Source organism: Aythya fuligula, chromosome 1 (genome assembly GCF_009819795.1).
Source record: "Aythya fuligula isolate bAytFul2 chromosome 1, bAytFul2.pri, whole genome shotgun sequence".
Lineage (NCBI taxonomy): Eukaryota > Metazoa > Chordata > Aves > Anseriformes > Anatidae > Aythya > Aythya fuligula.
Genome location: NC_045559.1, coordinates 67,720,187 through 67,734,479, shown reverse-complemented (window position 1 = coordinate 67,734,479; position 14,293 = coordinate 67,720,187). Strand labels below are relative to the sequence as shown.

The following is a 14,293-nucleotide window of genomic DNA, read 5'->3' as shown; positions in this document are numbered from 1 at the left end:
GTTTAGATGCCTCTGATTTCATTCCCACACCGACCACAAGCTGTTCTCACTATGCTACCCAGTATCCCAACTTTCTTTGGGACCATCTGTCTTTGGGACAGTGTTTGACCATAGGTGTGCACCGCTGTGGGGGCAGGTAAGGTAATGGCCTCTACAACAGAACTAACTCTGTGGTACTGTCCTTACTTCTAAACCTTAGCAGCTAGGAGGCCTACCAGGAGACTGCAAAATCCTTCATGATATCATGGAGAACACACTTACAGAGACTGTGAGAAATCTGAAAAGCTATGGAGTTCTGTTTGTGACATCCAATGTGACTTGTGTACTAACAGCACTTCATCACAGATCAGTTTTGTAATTTCTGCTGAAAAACATTTTTTTTTCACTGTCAGCATGGTAAAATTCTAATTATTGAACATAAGAACATGCCTCCAAGAACAATTCATCATTTTCAAGGGGAAAACGGATGTTTGCATCTTGTTCATGTAAAGAGAACACAACATCCATGGGATTATGCTGTATTCTGTTTTCCTTCTGTCATGAATAAATCATAGAGAATCATAGAATCATAGAATCTTGGAATCATAGAATCATAGAATGGCTCAGGTTGGAAGAGACCTTAAAAATCATCTTGTTCCAAACCCCTAGCATAGGCAGGGACACCATCCACTAGGTCAGGTTGTCCAGGGTCCCATCCAACCGGGCCTTGAACACCTCCAGAGATGGGGCATCCAGAGCTTCTCTGAGCAACTGTTCCTGTGCCTAAATACCTTTGAGTATCTCACTGAGGAACGTATCCAAGTTCATAGATGATGAAAACATCACATTTGGCTGAAAAGCCTGTATTTCTAGTTCTGTTAGTTTGTTGTGGTTTTAGATCTCTAGTTAGCCAGTTCATATGCTGTGGAAACTGTTAAAGTACCAGATGTAAAATTTGCAGTGCTCTTCCTAAAGAACTGATGAAAAGTAGGCTTTAAGAGACAGATCTTGTCTGGAAAACGTTGTTCTTTAAGCCAAAAGGAGACTGCAGGGATGGAAACACCAGCAAGCTTTAGAAATCCTGTGCCATTTGGTGCAAAACCACGTGCTTCACCAGGTGGTTTCTAACTATACTTTTTGGATCAAGGCATTATGGTTGTACACAGAATACAGATAGTCATGTACTCCAAATTCCACCTTATTTCCAGCAGTTACACTGCAGGGAAAACAAAAAAAAAAATATGTTTTTTAGATGTTACTTTTCTCCACAAGCAGTTTTGACTCAAGGAAGGCCTTGCACCAAGTTGTACAAATCCTCATCTACAGAACTGGAGAGTGAAATGCAAAGTGACCTCAGCTGATCAGTGATCTGCAGACTTGCAAAAACTTCCAGCTTAATTCAGAATGAATCCTCTACCATGTTCATGGACCTGGATAATGATTTATTTCCATTATATACATTGGAAACCTACTATTTTCCATAGCAAAGTTTTAGACGTGTAATCAAAGTTCACTTGATTCTAACTTAACAGCTCAGAGTTGACTCAGTTTTGGCCACCAGACCTGAAACTCACATGTGAGCTTCTGTTCACTAGAAGAATGAACTATGTTCTGTTCACCTCTGCACCTGAACAGGCATTTACACCCCTGAGTAATGAAAGCAAAACCATTCCAGTACAGAGGACTGGCCAGAACAGATTTGGTGCTGGAAGGACCAAATCCACACAACTGTACAAGTTGCAGAGATGGGCAATCAACCGCAAACCCCATAACACTTCAAGGAGAGGAGGTGGCTTTTTTTTTTTTTTTTTTTACTTTCTAGTTTTTGAGTTCCTATGGGTTAGGATCAGCGGGAAGGCCAACAAGGCAAGCATCCTAGTGGGGGTCTGTTACAGACTGCCAAACCCGGATGAGGAAATGGATGAGGAATTCTACAGGCAGCTGGCAGAAGTTGCGAAATCATCAGCATTTGTTCTCGTGGGGTACTTCAACTTCCCAGACATACCCTGGAAGCACAACACAGCCTAGAGAAAGCAGTCTAGGAGGTTTCTGGAGAGCGTGGAAGATAACTTCCCGATGCAGCTGGTTAGTGAGCCTACCAGGGGAGGTGCCCCACTAGACCTGTTGTTCACAAACAGAGAAGGACTGATGGGAAATGTGGTAGTCAGGACCTGTCTTGGGCAGAGTGACCACGAGATGGTAGAGTTCTCCATTCTCGGCAAAGTCAGGAGGGGGATCAGTAAAACTGCTGTCTTGGACTTCCGGTAGGCTGACTTTGAGCTGTTCAGAACACTGGTTGATAGAGTCCCTTGGGAGGTGGTTCTGAAGGGCAAAGGAGTCCAGGAAGTCTGGGTACGCTTCAAGAAGGAAATCTTAATGGCTCAGGAGTGGTCTGTCCTCACGTGCCCAAAGACGAGCCAGCACGGAAGAAGACTGGCCTGGCTGAACAGAAAGTTGTGGCTTGAGCTTAGGAGAAAAAAAAAAGGGTTTATAATCTTTGGAAATATTATATATATTATATAATATGGAAATATTATATATATTATGGCCACTTGGGAGGACTATAAGGATGTTGCGAGGCTGTGCAGGGACAAAATTAGAAAGGCCAAAGTTCATCTGGAGCTCAAACTGGCTACTGCTATTAAAGATAACAGAAAATGGTTTTATAAATACATCAACACAAAAAGGAGGACTAAGGAAAATCTCCATCTACTGGATGCGGGGGGAAACAGTTACAAGGGATGCGGAAAAGGCGGAGGTGCTTAACACCTTCTTTGCCTCAGTCTGCAAGAGCAGTTGTTCTCTGGATACCCAGCACCCTGAGCTGGTGCAAGGGCATGGGGAGCAGAATGTGGCCCTTATAATCCACCAGGAAATGGTTGGCGACCTGCTACAGCACTTGGATGTACACAAGTCGATGGGGCCGGATGGGATCCACCCAAGGGTACTGAGAGAACTGGCAGAGGAGCTGGCCAAGCCGCTTTCCATCATTTATCAGTAGTCCTGGCTATCGGGGGAGGTCCCAGTCAACTGGCAGCTAGCAAACATGACGCCCATCTACAAGAAGGGCCGGAGGGCAGACCCAGGGAACTATAGGCCTGTCAGTCTAAACTCAGTGCCAGGGAAGCTCATGGAGCAGATTATCTTGAGTGTCATCACGCGGCATTTGCAGGACAACCAGGCGATCAGGCCCAGTCAGCATGGATTTATGAAAGGCAGGTCCTGCTTGACAAACCTGATCTCCTTCTGTGATAAAGTGATGTGCTTAATGGATGAGGGAAAGGCTGTGTATGTGGTCTACCTTAACTTCAGTAAGGCCTTTGACACCATTCCCCACAACATTCTCCCCAAGAAACTGGCTGCTTACATCTTGGACTGGCGTACACTTTGTTAGGTTAAAAACTGGCTGGATAGCCAGGCCAAAGAGTCGTGGTGAATGGAGTTAAATCCAGTTGCAGGCTGGTCAATACTGGCGTCCCCCAGTGCTCAGTACTGGGGCCAATACTCTTTAATATCTTTATCAATGATCTGGATGAGGGGATCAAGTGCACCCCCAGTAAGTTTGCAGACGGCACCAAGTTAGGTGTGTGTATCAATCTGCTCGAGGGTAGGAAGGCTCTGCAGGAGGATCTGGATAGGCTGCACCGATGGGCTGAGGCCAACTGTATGAAGTTCAAGAAGGCCAAGTGCCAGGTCTTGCACCTGGGGCACAACACCACCTTGCACCTGGGAGATGAGTGGTTAGAAAGCTGCCTGGAAGAGAAGGACCTGGGAGTATTGTTTGATAGTCGGCTGAATATGAGCCAGCAGTGTGCTCAGGTGGCCAAGAAGGCCAACAGCATCCTGGCTTGTATAAGAAGCAGTGTGGCCAGCAGGACTAGGAAAGTGATTGTCCCCCTGTACTTGGCTTTGGTGAGGCCACACCTCGAGTACTGTGTTCAGTTTTGGGCCCCTCGCTACAAGAAGGACATGGAGGTGCTCCAGTGAGTCCAGAAAAGGGCAACAAAGCTGGTGAGGGGTCTGGAGAACAAGTCGTATGAAGAGTGGCTGAGGGAGCCTGAAGAAGAGGAGGCTCAGGGGCGACCTTATCACTCTCTATAAGTACCTTACAAGAGGCTGTAGCGAGGTGGGGGTTGGTCTATTCTCCCACATGCCTGGTGATAGGACAAAGGGGGAATGGGCTAAAGTTGCACCAGGGGAGGTTTAGGTTGGATATTAGGAAAAACTTCTTTACCAAAAGGGTTGTTAGGCATTGGAATGGGCTGCCCAGGGAAGTGGTTGAGTCATCATCCCTGGAGGTCTTTAAAAGACATTTAGATGTAGAGCTTAGTGATATGGCATAGTGGAGGACTTGTTAGTGTTAGGTCAGAGGTTGGACTAGGTGATCTTGGAGGTCTCTTCCAACCTAGATGATTCTGTGATTCTGTGATTTTTAAATTGCACTAATTCCGTTCAAACAGCTCTACTGACAAAAAGGAGAGAGAAGCATGCACAGATAGAGAAACCAGGCAGCTGATGCATTTTAGAGGCATCACTACTTCAGTTGCCATATTGTTCAACTACAGCCACAGGCTTTTATACTAAATGTTAAAGCTAGGCAAATCATTCATAAAGAATGTGTTTACTTTGCAAAATTTCTTCTAGCAGACTATACTTTCCTTCAAGCATACTACTATTCAGATAAGCTGATCAACAAATGTGTTAATTGCATATTGAAAAAATGATGTTGTTTAGAAGAAGATTGGTTTGCTCCCTCATAGATGAGTAACTGTTGCATTTGAGTTTGGTGTGGGTGCTCACATTAAACAAATTTGAGATCTCCCCTCCATGTGTGGAGAAATTCAAAAATATCTCTGTATATATATTTGTAAAATGCAAATGCAACAATAATAACAGGAAATTAATAGCAAAGTTTATGATTAAGACTAACTGATTTAGAGTGGATATTCAGGAATTCCTTCCACTGTAAATTTTCTCAATTCCACTTAGTTCTGGGAACTAGTTCAACACAGTATATTCTTTAAAATGGTCAGCACCCTACTTTGTTTATTATGGCTGCTGTCTAGATGTGAGAAAGTGCTAATGTAGTTAAGACCATGTAGTGGAAACAGGAGAGCTGGATTCTTTCTTTCTTCTTTCATCACCTGTGAAAGTCATAACTTTGATGATGGGTGCACATGGAAAAGCAGCTTTAGGCTTTCCTGTTGCAGAGGTTTCAGTGTTTACAAAACAGTAAAATAAGAGTAAAATAAACTGGCCATGCTAGTTATACCATTGGTAAGTCCAGCCTAGTGATCTTAGCATCCATCCTTTTTTTCAAAACCTAATGTTACAATAGCCATAGAGGGTCAAATTATGGTTCTTTTTGGTCAGTCAGTAACTTTTGTCTTCTCAGTGAACAGTAGCAGGAAACTACCAGAAAACAAACAAACAAACAAACAAACAAACAAAAAAGACACCCCACACAGCTAGGTAGGGTCACCCTCCAAATACATTTCCAGCCATTAACAACTTAATTTTAAGTACTTTGGAGCCAATTTATGTCTGTGTGTTTATTCTTAAATATATTTTCTTCTGCTAAGCATTCCCTTATATGTTCCCTTCAACTGTAACAAACATATGTTCAAATTCCTTCTCTGCCTCATTTTTTTGATCTCATGTAAATCTGTTGTATCCATATCCACTAGAAATTACATCGAAACAGCACTTACTGAAGTGTTTATACAAAACATAAGTTTTATTCTTTTCAACAGAAGTGAATAAATATATCAGACTAAATAAATATATTCAGCTTGTATAAACAGAATAAAATAGAGATGAAAAGAACAAGTAAGTGCAACTTGGATGTTTGAGAAGTCTCCTATTTACCAGTGGACTATCTAAACCTATACCCAAACATTTTATGCACTTTCAGAGTCAAGCAGCCTGTAGAGAGCACTTGTGGAGCCTAACAAAATGCAGTAGCAGGCTCAGCCCTTTGTGCCTCACCTTGCACATTTGTCGTATTTTCCTGCAACAGATGAGTGCTTTAAGTGTTATCCAGGCACCATCCAGCACATTTAAGCTCTTCACCAGGCTGATTTAATTCAGTAAAAACATTCATAGGCACAAAAAGCATGCCCACCTAAGTATCTGCAGGACTAGAGGTTTAGTGAGCGACAAGAGCTTTGAAACCTTTGAATGGCAAATATTACAGAGGTGCAGAACATTTATCTCCAACAAATTGCCTCAGTAGCATTCAAAGGGAGTGCAGATCTCTCTAGTTTCTTCACATTCCTGGTACAAGAAGATGGCTATCTGAAAAGAAACTTAAAAGCAAGACAAACAAGCACCCTCCCCTGCTGTAGAGCATCTCTTTATTATTATTGTTTCTTGTTTATTATTATTATTATTATTCTCCATGGTTTTTTCCTGCGTCTTCTGCACGGGCAGCGAGTGTTGGGGAAAGAATGGGAGGGAAGGAGTGGAGGGAGGAGAAACTCAGCCCCCGGAGCGGTAGAAAGCGGCCGGGCCGAGCCGTGCCGGGGCGGTGTCAGGGAGCGGCGGGGCCGCTTATAAAGCGGTGGCGGCGTGGAGCGGGCGACAGGGGTGCTATACGTGGGGGGAAGCTGCCTGTGCTGGGCGGCAGCGGATCGGGCAAGTCGGGAAGGGGGCGGGCTGGGGGACGGCCTCGGCTCGGTAGGCGCTCTGATTGTGCCCCTCACCCAGCCGTTTGCTTCCTTCTCGCAGCGCTGGCGGTGCGATTTTCTGACACGGCGCTTCATCGGGGAGTACGCCTCCAACGCCGGTGAGCGCCGGGGGCTTCTCGGGGAGCGGGGGGAAGGAGGCAGGAGCGCAACTTTCCGGGAAGGTTTGAGTTTTAGCTCATTTGTCGGCGGGAGCTCCTGGCCGCCCCTGAGCTCCGGAGGCGGGGCGGGTGTCTGAGGGGGTCGCGCCTGCAGCCAGCCCCGTGTGAGCCGGGCTCGGGGAGGGCAGGTAACCCGCTGCTTGTGAGAAGCTTGGGGAGGTCATAGGGACCTCAACTGCAGAGGCGATAAAGCAGAGAGTAAAGCAATAGATTGTTAAAAAAGTGCTATTGAGTGCCTCTTTACCAGCCCTATAAGAGCAGCGAAACGTTGTTTATCAGGCAGCCCTGATTAATCAGGGCATAATGCCATGTCCCCTGCTTTTGCAGGATAGCTTTTTGGGAGGACTGACTGTGCTGAGAGTAAAAGGTCTCACTTGTATCAGAATAAGTGCAGTGATCCATAGGGCACCTCTAAGATCTTGGAAGATGGCAAAACAGGACTCGAGCTTTCACATTTTGGATAGAAGCTGTGTAAGCACTGCTAAACTGCTACGCAAACACCTCTGGAAGTGTGCTATTCCAGCTGGAGTGGCATGAGAAGGCCCAGAGTTTAAAATGCCAAGAAGACTGCATCTACCTTGTTTGTTCTGCTAAAGTCAAGAAATCTTTCCAAACCCCCTTTTTTTTTTTTTTTTTTTTTTTTTTCGAAAATCAGAGTAGTCAATGTAAAAAGTAAAAAAAAAAAAAAAAAAAAAAAAAAAGCATTAATAAGTTGAATTTCAGTCAGACATCTAAATTAACTTATTTTGAAAGTAGGTTACAGTTGTACAAAAGTGCTCTCACAAAATAGCCACTATGCAAACAGGCTCTAAGGACAGTTTGAGTCCCAGATGGCTTATCTGAAATCTGAATGTTCACATGCAGATCATGTGGTGCTCTCAATGCTCCCTGGGTGCTCTAAATCACAGCTAAAACCAGGTTTCCTTGTTCTGAGCCTCTGATACTGCAAGTCTCAAAAAAGACATAAACACCCCAAAACATTTTTACTTCTAAATGTTTGTTGGAAGATAAGTTTAATTCAATTTCTAGAGAGGCAAAAGGGTGAAGAGAAGTAGGAAAATGGGTGTTAAAGTGCACATCATCCCAGAAAGCTTAGTGGAATCAACATATTTAAAAATAATAATAATAATTAATTGCGGAAAACATCAAGGAGCTGAGGGTTTGATTCCCTGGGATGCTTGCAACTCATAGTTCACATCAGATGAACTCTTAAGCAAGAAGAACGCTTCAGATGAGCATGGTGCTGAACCAAGGATACTCAGTTCCAGAGATCATAGCACTAACCATGCCCTCCTTACGTGCAGTTTGAAGTATATTTTCAGTAGTACCAACAGCAGTTCTTGTCTTTGTAGTTCAGTAGCGCTGAGGAATTATACTGTAGAAAGCCTGCTGATGAATGTCACTGTAAATGTGAGTTGGTTGCATTTTCTCAGAACAAACTACAGCTTAAAATAATAGTGACCACCTGGCTACAGTAGAGTTCCCAGGGTTGCTAGTGCTGGCAGTGAATCTTAAATCTTAGTGCTGACTCTACAGAAAAGTTTTAGGATTTAGTCTAAGGACGTTATCCTGTAAACATTAGTATGTGTCCTAGTATAATAACTCTTAAAGCATCAGATTTCAGGGTAAATAATCATTATTACTAAAAAGTGACTTGTGCAGAATCAGCATTTACATGTAGGTTGACTTACTACTTTCATAATCCTGAACCTTCATAACAAAGTCATCAGCATTTAGCCATTTCAAAGTTTTGTGTGCCCTTTATGCCTCCATTTGAGAAGAAAGCTAGGGTCTAAAAGTAGTGCTTCCATGGGAACGCCAGTGAAATGGTGTTGGTTGGCCTAATAGACTGGGCAGCTCAGGTGGTGCAAAATGAAATGAGATTGTTTCCATCTGAAATAAATAAAATAAGTAAAGGAAACCTACAATACCAAGGAAACTAAAAGGCTTCTCAGAATTAAATACCAAATCTCATCTTCATCACATTTCTTTTTACCACCATTTCCAGTCACTTTAATGCTGCTTTTTGTTAGATGCAATGTATTTATTTATTTATTTATTTATAGAATGCATCTCTACTAAACACTTAAACCTGGATGCGAGGCAGATACACTTGGAAATTTATGACCCTTGTTCACAGGTAAGAATTTTAGGAAGCTGACAAAATCTATTCCTCATTCTACCAGTGTGATGGTGGGGAGTTGCAAGCATTCTGTCTGTACTTGGAATTTGTGCTTGCTCTTCTTATTTGGAAAGACTGAATCTTTATAGTTGCTGTGGCTCAGAAACTATGTATTTCCTCAATTCACGGAAGAAGCCCTTCAGTGCTTATATCTTTCTGGAAATGCTTTTGCATTTTGGAATATTAACAGGAATAATCTTTCCCACTTCCATATCATTTAGGTAAATATGGAGGAAACACAATTTTCTCAAATTCTCCGAACAGACAGAATTTAGTTTATAAGCAAATTGTACGGCTTAAATGGCTGCAGAAACAGTCAAAGTAGATAGGCCTGGAAATAAGTCTTCTATTCACACATCCAAGGAAAGCTATAATGCAGGCTTCTACATGTTGACAGCTGAACTTTGATCACAATAAACCACTCCAAAATTAATGGGGTTTGTACTAATTTCTTTCCTGCTGTTACAGGAATATGGAAACTTTGGTACTGTATAACGCAGACAGACCTAGATAGGTCTGTCTGGCTATTAGTTCACAAGAATCCCTTTTTTGATCTTGATCTTGCCTTTTGCTGACCAGGATAATGAATGCTAAAGCCAAAGCACTGAGAGTCTAGCTCAGACTTGAGTTCAAGGACGTAAAAACTTAACCCAGTGAGTATATAAAACAAACCCCTAAAGAGATTTGCCTTCTTAGAGACAGGCAAATTTTACTTGTCTCAGGACAAAGCAGATTGTAACATGGCACAGGGGCCATTTTAATATATTACATGGAATCCTTCTTTGCTATACAAGCTCTGTTAGAAGCTAGTTTTCTGTAGACTTGTTTCTGCCTATCTCAGACCTGTTTCCTAAGCCCACCTATAACTTCTACTTACTGTATATTCCAATCCTGTGGCACATGAACAACTTCTTAAATGCATGCTTGAAACACTGACAGTGGCAGCTAGCTAGGTCAAAACAAACTATACTGCTGTATGTATGGGTATGGAGTTTGGTTGCTTGTGCATGGACACTCTTAGCTTCTAAGGAGATTAGAAATCAGCTGTCTGTTGAGGGCAACTCCTCTTGGAGGCCCTGTTCTATCACTCAGTTGTGTTCATCCTTAGGAACAATATCTAACATTTTCTGAACTGCCTTCTGCTTCTCTCACCTGCAGAGGAGTAAGTAGTGATCAGGAGCGAAGGTGATGGTAATGCTTTTTTCCAATAGGACTGGTGATTTTTAGAAAGAGATGGATGGGGTATGGATGTCCTGTATGCCCTGGGAGCTCGGGAAGAAAAACAGATCCTGAAAGAAGGCTAAACTAACTGGTGAAGGAAAAGTCACCATCTTTATTTCTGCTTCCTGAAATCTTGTTGCTCTCTGATGCTTCCCTCTGGTAACTAAAGCCTTTCTTTCCAAAGCTCACTGTCTCTTCATCTGTGGGAAACAGCTGTCACACGAGTCACCTTTCTTGCCCCTAAACCTGCTGCACAGTCACTACAGCATTCAAAAACTGTTCTTGTGAAGACATTGAAGTCTTCAGACAGTTCTGGGAACTTGTTTCATCTTTTGTTTTTCATGCACCCCATATCACTGCCAGCATTGTCACCATCCCTCATTCAAAATTAGAGCCTTGGTACACCTGTGTGTATGGTGCTACAGTGCAGCTGTGGTGCTGAGCTAATCAAGGCAGCCAGGGTGGGATACTGGTGGGTGTATACACTGCAAAGAGCACAATATTTAACTTAAATAGTCCTCAAGTTGCTGTCCAACGTGGTTTCCACAGAGCACATGTTCTAGTCTATGCTGGTGAACTGCCAGTATCTTACCTATCATGGATTACGTGGTTCTTGCCAACTGCAGCCATCTGGTAGGGATAAGCTAACTTCAAGTATTTTTGAAATTACCTTCCTGAGCTTAATGGGACAGTTTGCAGCTGTTAATTTCCAGAAATCATGACAGTGACACTTTCTTGGGGTGAAAGGACCCAAACACTAACTCCCATTATCCCTTGAGTGGCTTTTGTCACCTGTGGTGTTAAAATCAACTGCGGTTTGAAAGGAGATCTGTATAACCCTATGGAAATTTATCTTGTGGGTAAACACTGCTTCAGACTTGAACAAAGCAAAGAAAAAACAAGAGAAGAGAACAAAGAAATTTTAACGAAATAATGAAGCTTATTGTAGTCAGGCTATTAGAAGCATACATAACAGCCATAACCAGAAACACCACAAATACGGGTGGCCCACACTTAATTCTCCTGTAACTCTGCAGAATGTTCAGCGTATATATGCCAAAAGCAGTGGCTGTACAGATAATGCAATTTTATTGCTTAAACAAAGCACAGGTGTTTCACAATGAATTTGTTAGTGCTCCAAAATGCAATCTGTAGTGGTAGTTATTTATTAGGTTTGTGGAGTAGGACTCACCTGAATTCCATGTTGGCACCAAGACCTATTAATATCTTTTGCAATGAAAGATGCAGTGTTCTCACATTCACACTGCCAAAGAAAATACTCAAGAGTGATAACAGTAACTATCTTTTTTCATGTGAATTTGAACTTCTTTCAGCCATGGCAGGGGAAGCTCTCCCTCACAGATGAACTCCACTGGGCTGATGGATTCATCATTGTTTATGACATCAGTGACAGAGCGTCATTTGCATTTGCAAAAGCATTGCTATACAGAATCCAAGAGTCTCACATAGGAGCTTGTAAAAAGTAAGTGGTATTGTTTTTTTCTCTCAGCAAAACATATGAAAAAGCTGTAGGAATCCTAGTAACAATCAAAATCCAGCAGCATCCCAGCAGCATAGTGTAATGCCAACAATACAATACTTGACGGTAAATTGCGTTGCAGATTAAAACTTGTTGCACTGTGACCAAAACCAAATGTAGTAAGATCTTTGTTTTCATTTCTTACAGCAATATGTTTCAAATAATTGCCATAAATCTGCCTGCTGTGATTTACGTGGGTAAAAAGCTATCACAGTCATCCTGTGCTTTTGCTTCCCCTACTAATGCTCATATTACCAATGGAGATGCACCAGTGTGGAATTCAGAGAAAGTGTGTCCTACAATAAATTAATCTAATACTATAAGTTTCTCCAAAGCTGCCTTTAGCAGCAATCCCCATGTCATTTGTGCACATGGGTGATCACAGAGTAAGAAACAAACCACTTACATTCAAAAAAAACAACCAAAATTGCATGTCTGAGTACACATGGTGGTGTGTATTCCTGTATCGGTCCACTGAGGTGCTTTCTAAGTAAATGAGTGAAATATTTTTCTTATTACCAGAAGTGGAGTAAAAAAAAAAAAAAAAAAAAAAAAAAAACAACACTTTTCTGTCTGTTTTGCTGCTGAGCTTCCTTAAATAGGGTTTCTTTGGAAGTGGTAATTTTAGCAGAAGCTTGCAATTAGGATCCCTTTTAGAATTAGGATTTTCTTCTCAATGATACCATTCATAGTGATCTTAGGTGCATCTCTTTAACTCTAGTCTGTTACCCACAAATGGAGAATATGTTCAGTTTTCTTCTTCATGACATCCAGGAGATGACAATATACTCAACAGTAGAGTATGAAATCTGCAGTGAATGAAAAGCAGATGAAATTATTTAAAAGAAGAAATGAAATGAAAACTTCCTGATTGATGTCACGAGAATACCTTGTATGGAAAGTCCTTTAATGTTTGACTACAGACAATAGAAAACTATAACTCTACCTGGTATGGTTAGGGTGGTGGGTTTTTTTTTTTGTTTTTTGCAGTGCCTCTTATCCTGAATACACATACATCATTTACATGCTACCTATTGCATAGCGTACAACACAGTATTTTAACATCTTTTCTCTAATTTAAACTTTTTTTTTTTGATTTCAGAATGGTTGAGTCAGCAGTAGTTTTGATTGGTAACAAACAAGATTTATGCCATATGAAGGAAGTTGACTGGGATGAAGGACAAAAGCTGGCAATGGATAACAAGTGCCATTTCTCTGGGCTGTCTGCAGCTGAACATTATCAGGAAGTTGTGGCAATGTTCACAAAACTCCTGAGGAATATCACCTCAAATTTCAAAGCAAAGAGAAGACCAAGTGGATCAAAATCAATGGCCAAGTTAAACAACGATGTGTTTGGAAAGAGAAGGAAATCTGTGTAAAAGATGGTTAGTCCTGAATTAGGAACAAGCTGAAATAATGGAACCCAAGCAGCACTTGCTGTTCAGTCAACTTCCTCTGGGGTCAGTGTCTGGAGAAGTAAGACAGTATAAACTAAAGGTTGGAGATAGTACAGTCAAGGGGACAGGGTCTAGACCTAGGAGACCCAATCTTTTATTTCCAGTTCTACAACAGATTTAATGTATTAGGGCTATGTGACTTAATCTCTAAGCAGCTCCTTCCACTCTTTATCTCCTAAGTTCTTCAGAGCAGGGAGTTTTATTCTGTATTTATTCAACATCAGCATGGACTTGGACAGAGTCCATGGCTTATACTCAGGTGTGGCTGAGTATAAGCAGCCATTTTCAATTAACTCAGCCTTGCTTACCAAAATCTTTCTTGAGAACTCGGAGATGTAGTTGTTCTTTTGCGCAAGAACACTTGCACTAAAGAAAAGCAAAATATTCCTATAGTGTACGATAGCATATTTAACTTGAGAAAGAACAGTTCAGAGCCTCATGAGCCTAAACATGCCTTACACCTGCTGAAATTCATACAAATTAAGTGTTTAGACAGCAAATCTACAGAAGATATTTACTATCAAAGCTACCTTGTGGAAGCACCAGAAGTAGGGAATCAAATAAACAACGCAGTATTGTCTTCTGTTTCATATCTTCTTTGTGGTGGGTTTGTTTGTTTGTTTGTTGTTGTTGTTTAGTGATAAGGTAGAGAGGGCTGAGGAGGGTAAGAACTGAAAAATGTTAGTCAGTGAGCAGTGGACTGTGTTAGCAAGATCATTAGCTAGGGCCAGTGTAACATCTTGGACTGATCACTTTCACAGACTAGTTTTCCGGCATTGTAGTATAGTTTCTTTACTGGTAAGGTAGATACGCCTGTTCAAGAACTTAATTTCTGCATGCATTTAAAGGTCAGCCTGCTGGTAGGAGCCATACTCCTAACTTGCATAGTTTTTCCAAAAGACCAGTGCTTTAAAACTGAGTCATCACTGTGGTATTAAAATGCCACTTGACAGAGTACTAAGGAGCACTAGCTCCACTTTTCAAATGTGGATATTAAACATCACATGGGTCTAAATATGCTGTCAGTTGACATTCAGAGCTCTTTCTGTAGATTTAACTAAATAAGG

At 41.8% G+C, this 14,293-nt stretch overlaps 1 protein-coding gene across 1 annotated transcript; it reads left to right on the top strand.

The window, feature by feature from the left end:
- The first annotated feature begins 5,238 nt into the window (after positions 1-5,238).
- RERGL (RERG like) lies at positions 5,239-14,248 on the top strand. Its single transcript, XM_032185101.1, has 5 exons — positions 5,239-5,256; positions 6,688-6,766; positions 8,893-8,966; positions 11,564-11,712; positions 12,872-14,248. Exons 1-5 carry the CDS (start codon positions 5,239-5,241, stop codon positions 13,146-13,148), a joined length of 597 nt encoding a protein of 198 aa, XP_032040992.1. The 3' UTR covers positions 13,149-14,248.
- The last annotated feature ends 45 nt before the right edge of the window (positions 14,249-14,293 follow it).

What these genes read in the sequence shown, in the direction of transcription:
- RERGL (XM_032185101.1), top strand. An exon ending in GGAGTACGCCTCCAACGCCG is followed by an intron (nt 6,767 to 8,892) that starts GTGAGCGCCGGG and finishes ATTTATTTATAG; the next exon opens with AATGCATCTCTACTAAACAC. An exon ending in CACATAGGAGCTTGTAAAAA is followed by an intron (nt 11,713 to 12,871) that starts GTAAGTGGTATT and finishes TTTTGATTTCAG; the next exon opens with AATGGTTGAGTCAGCAGTAG.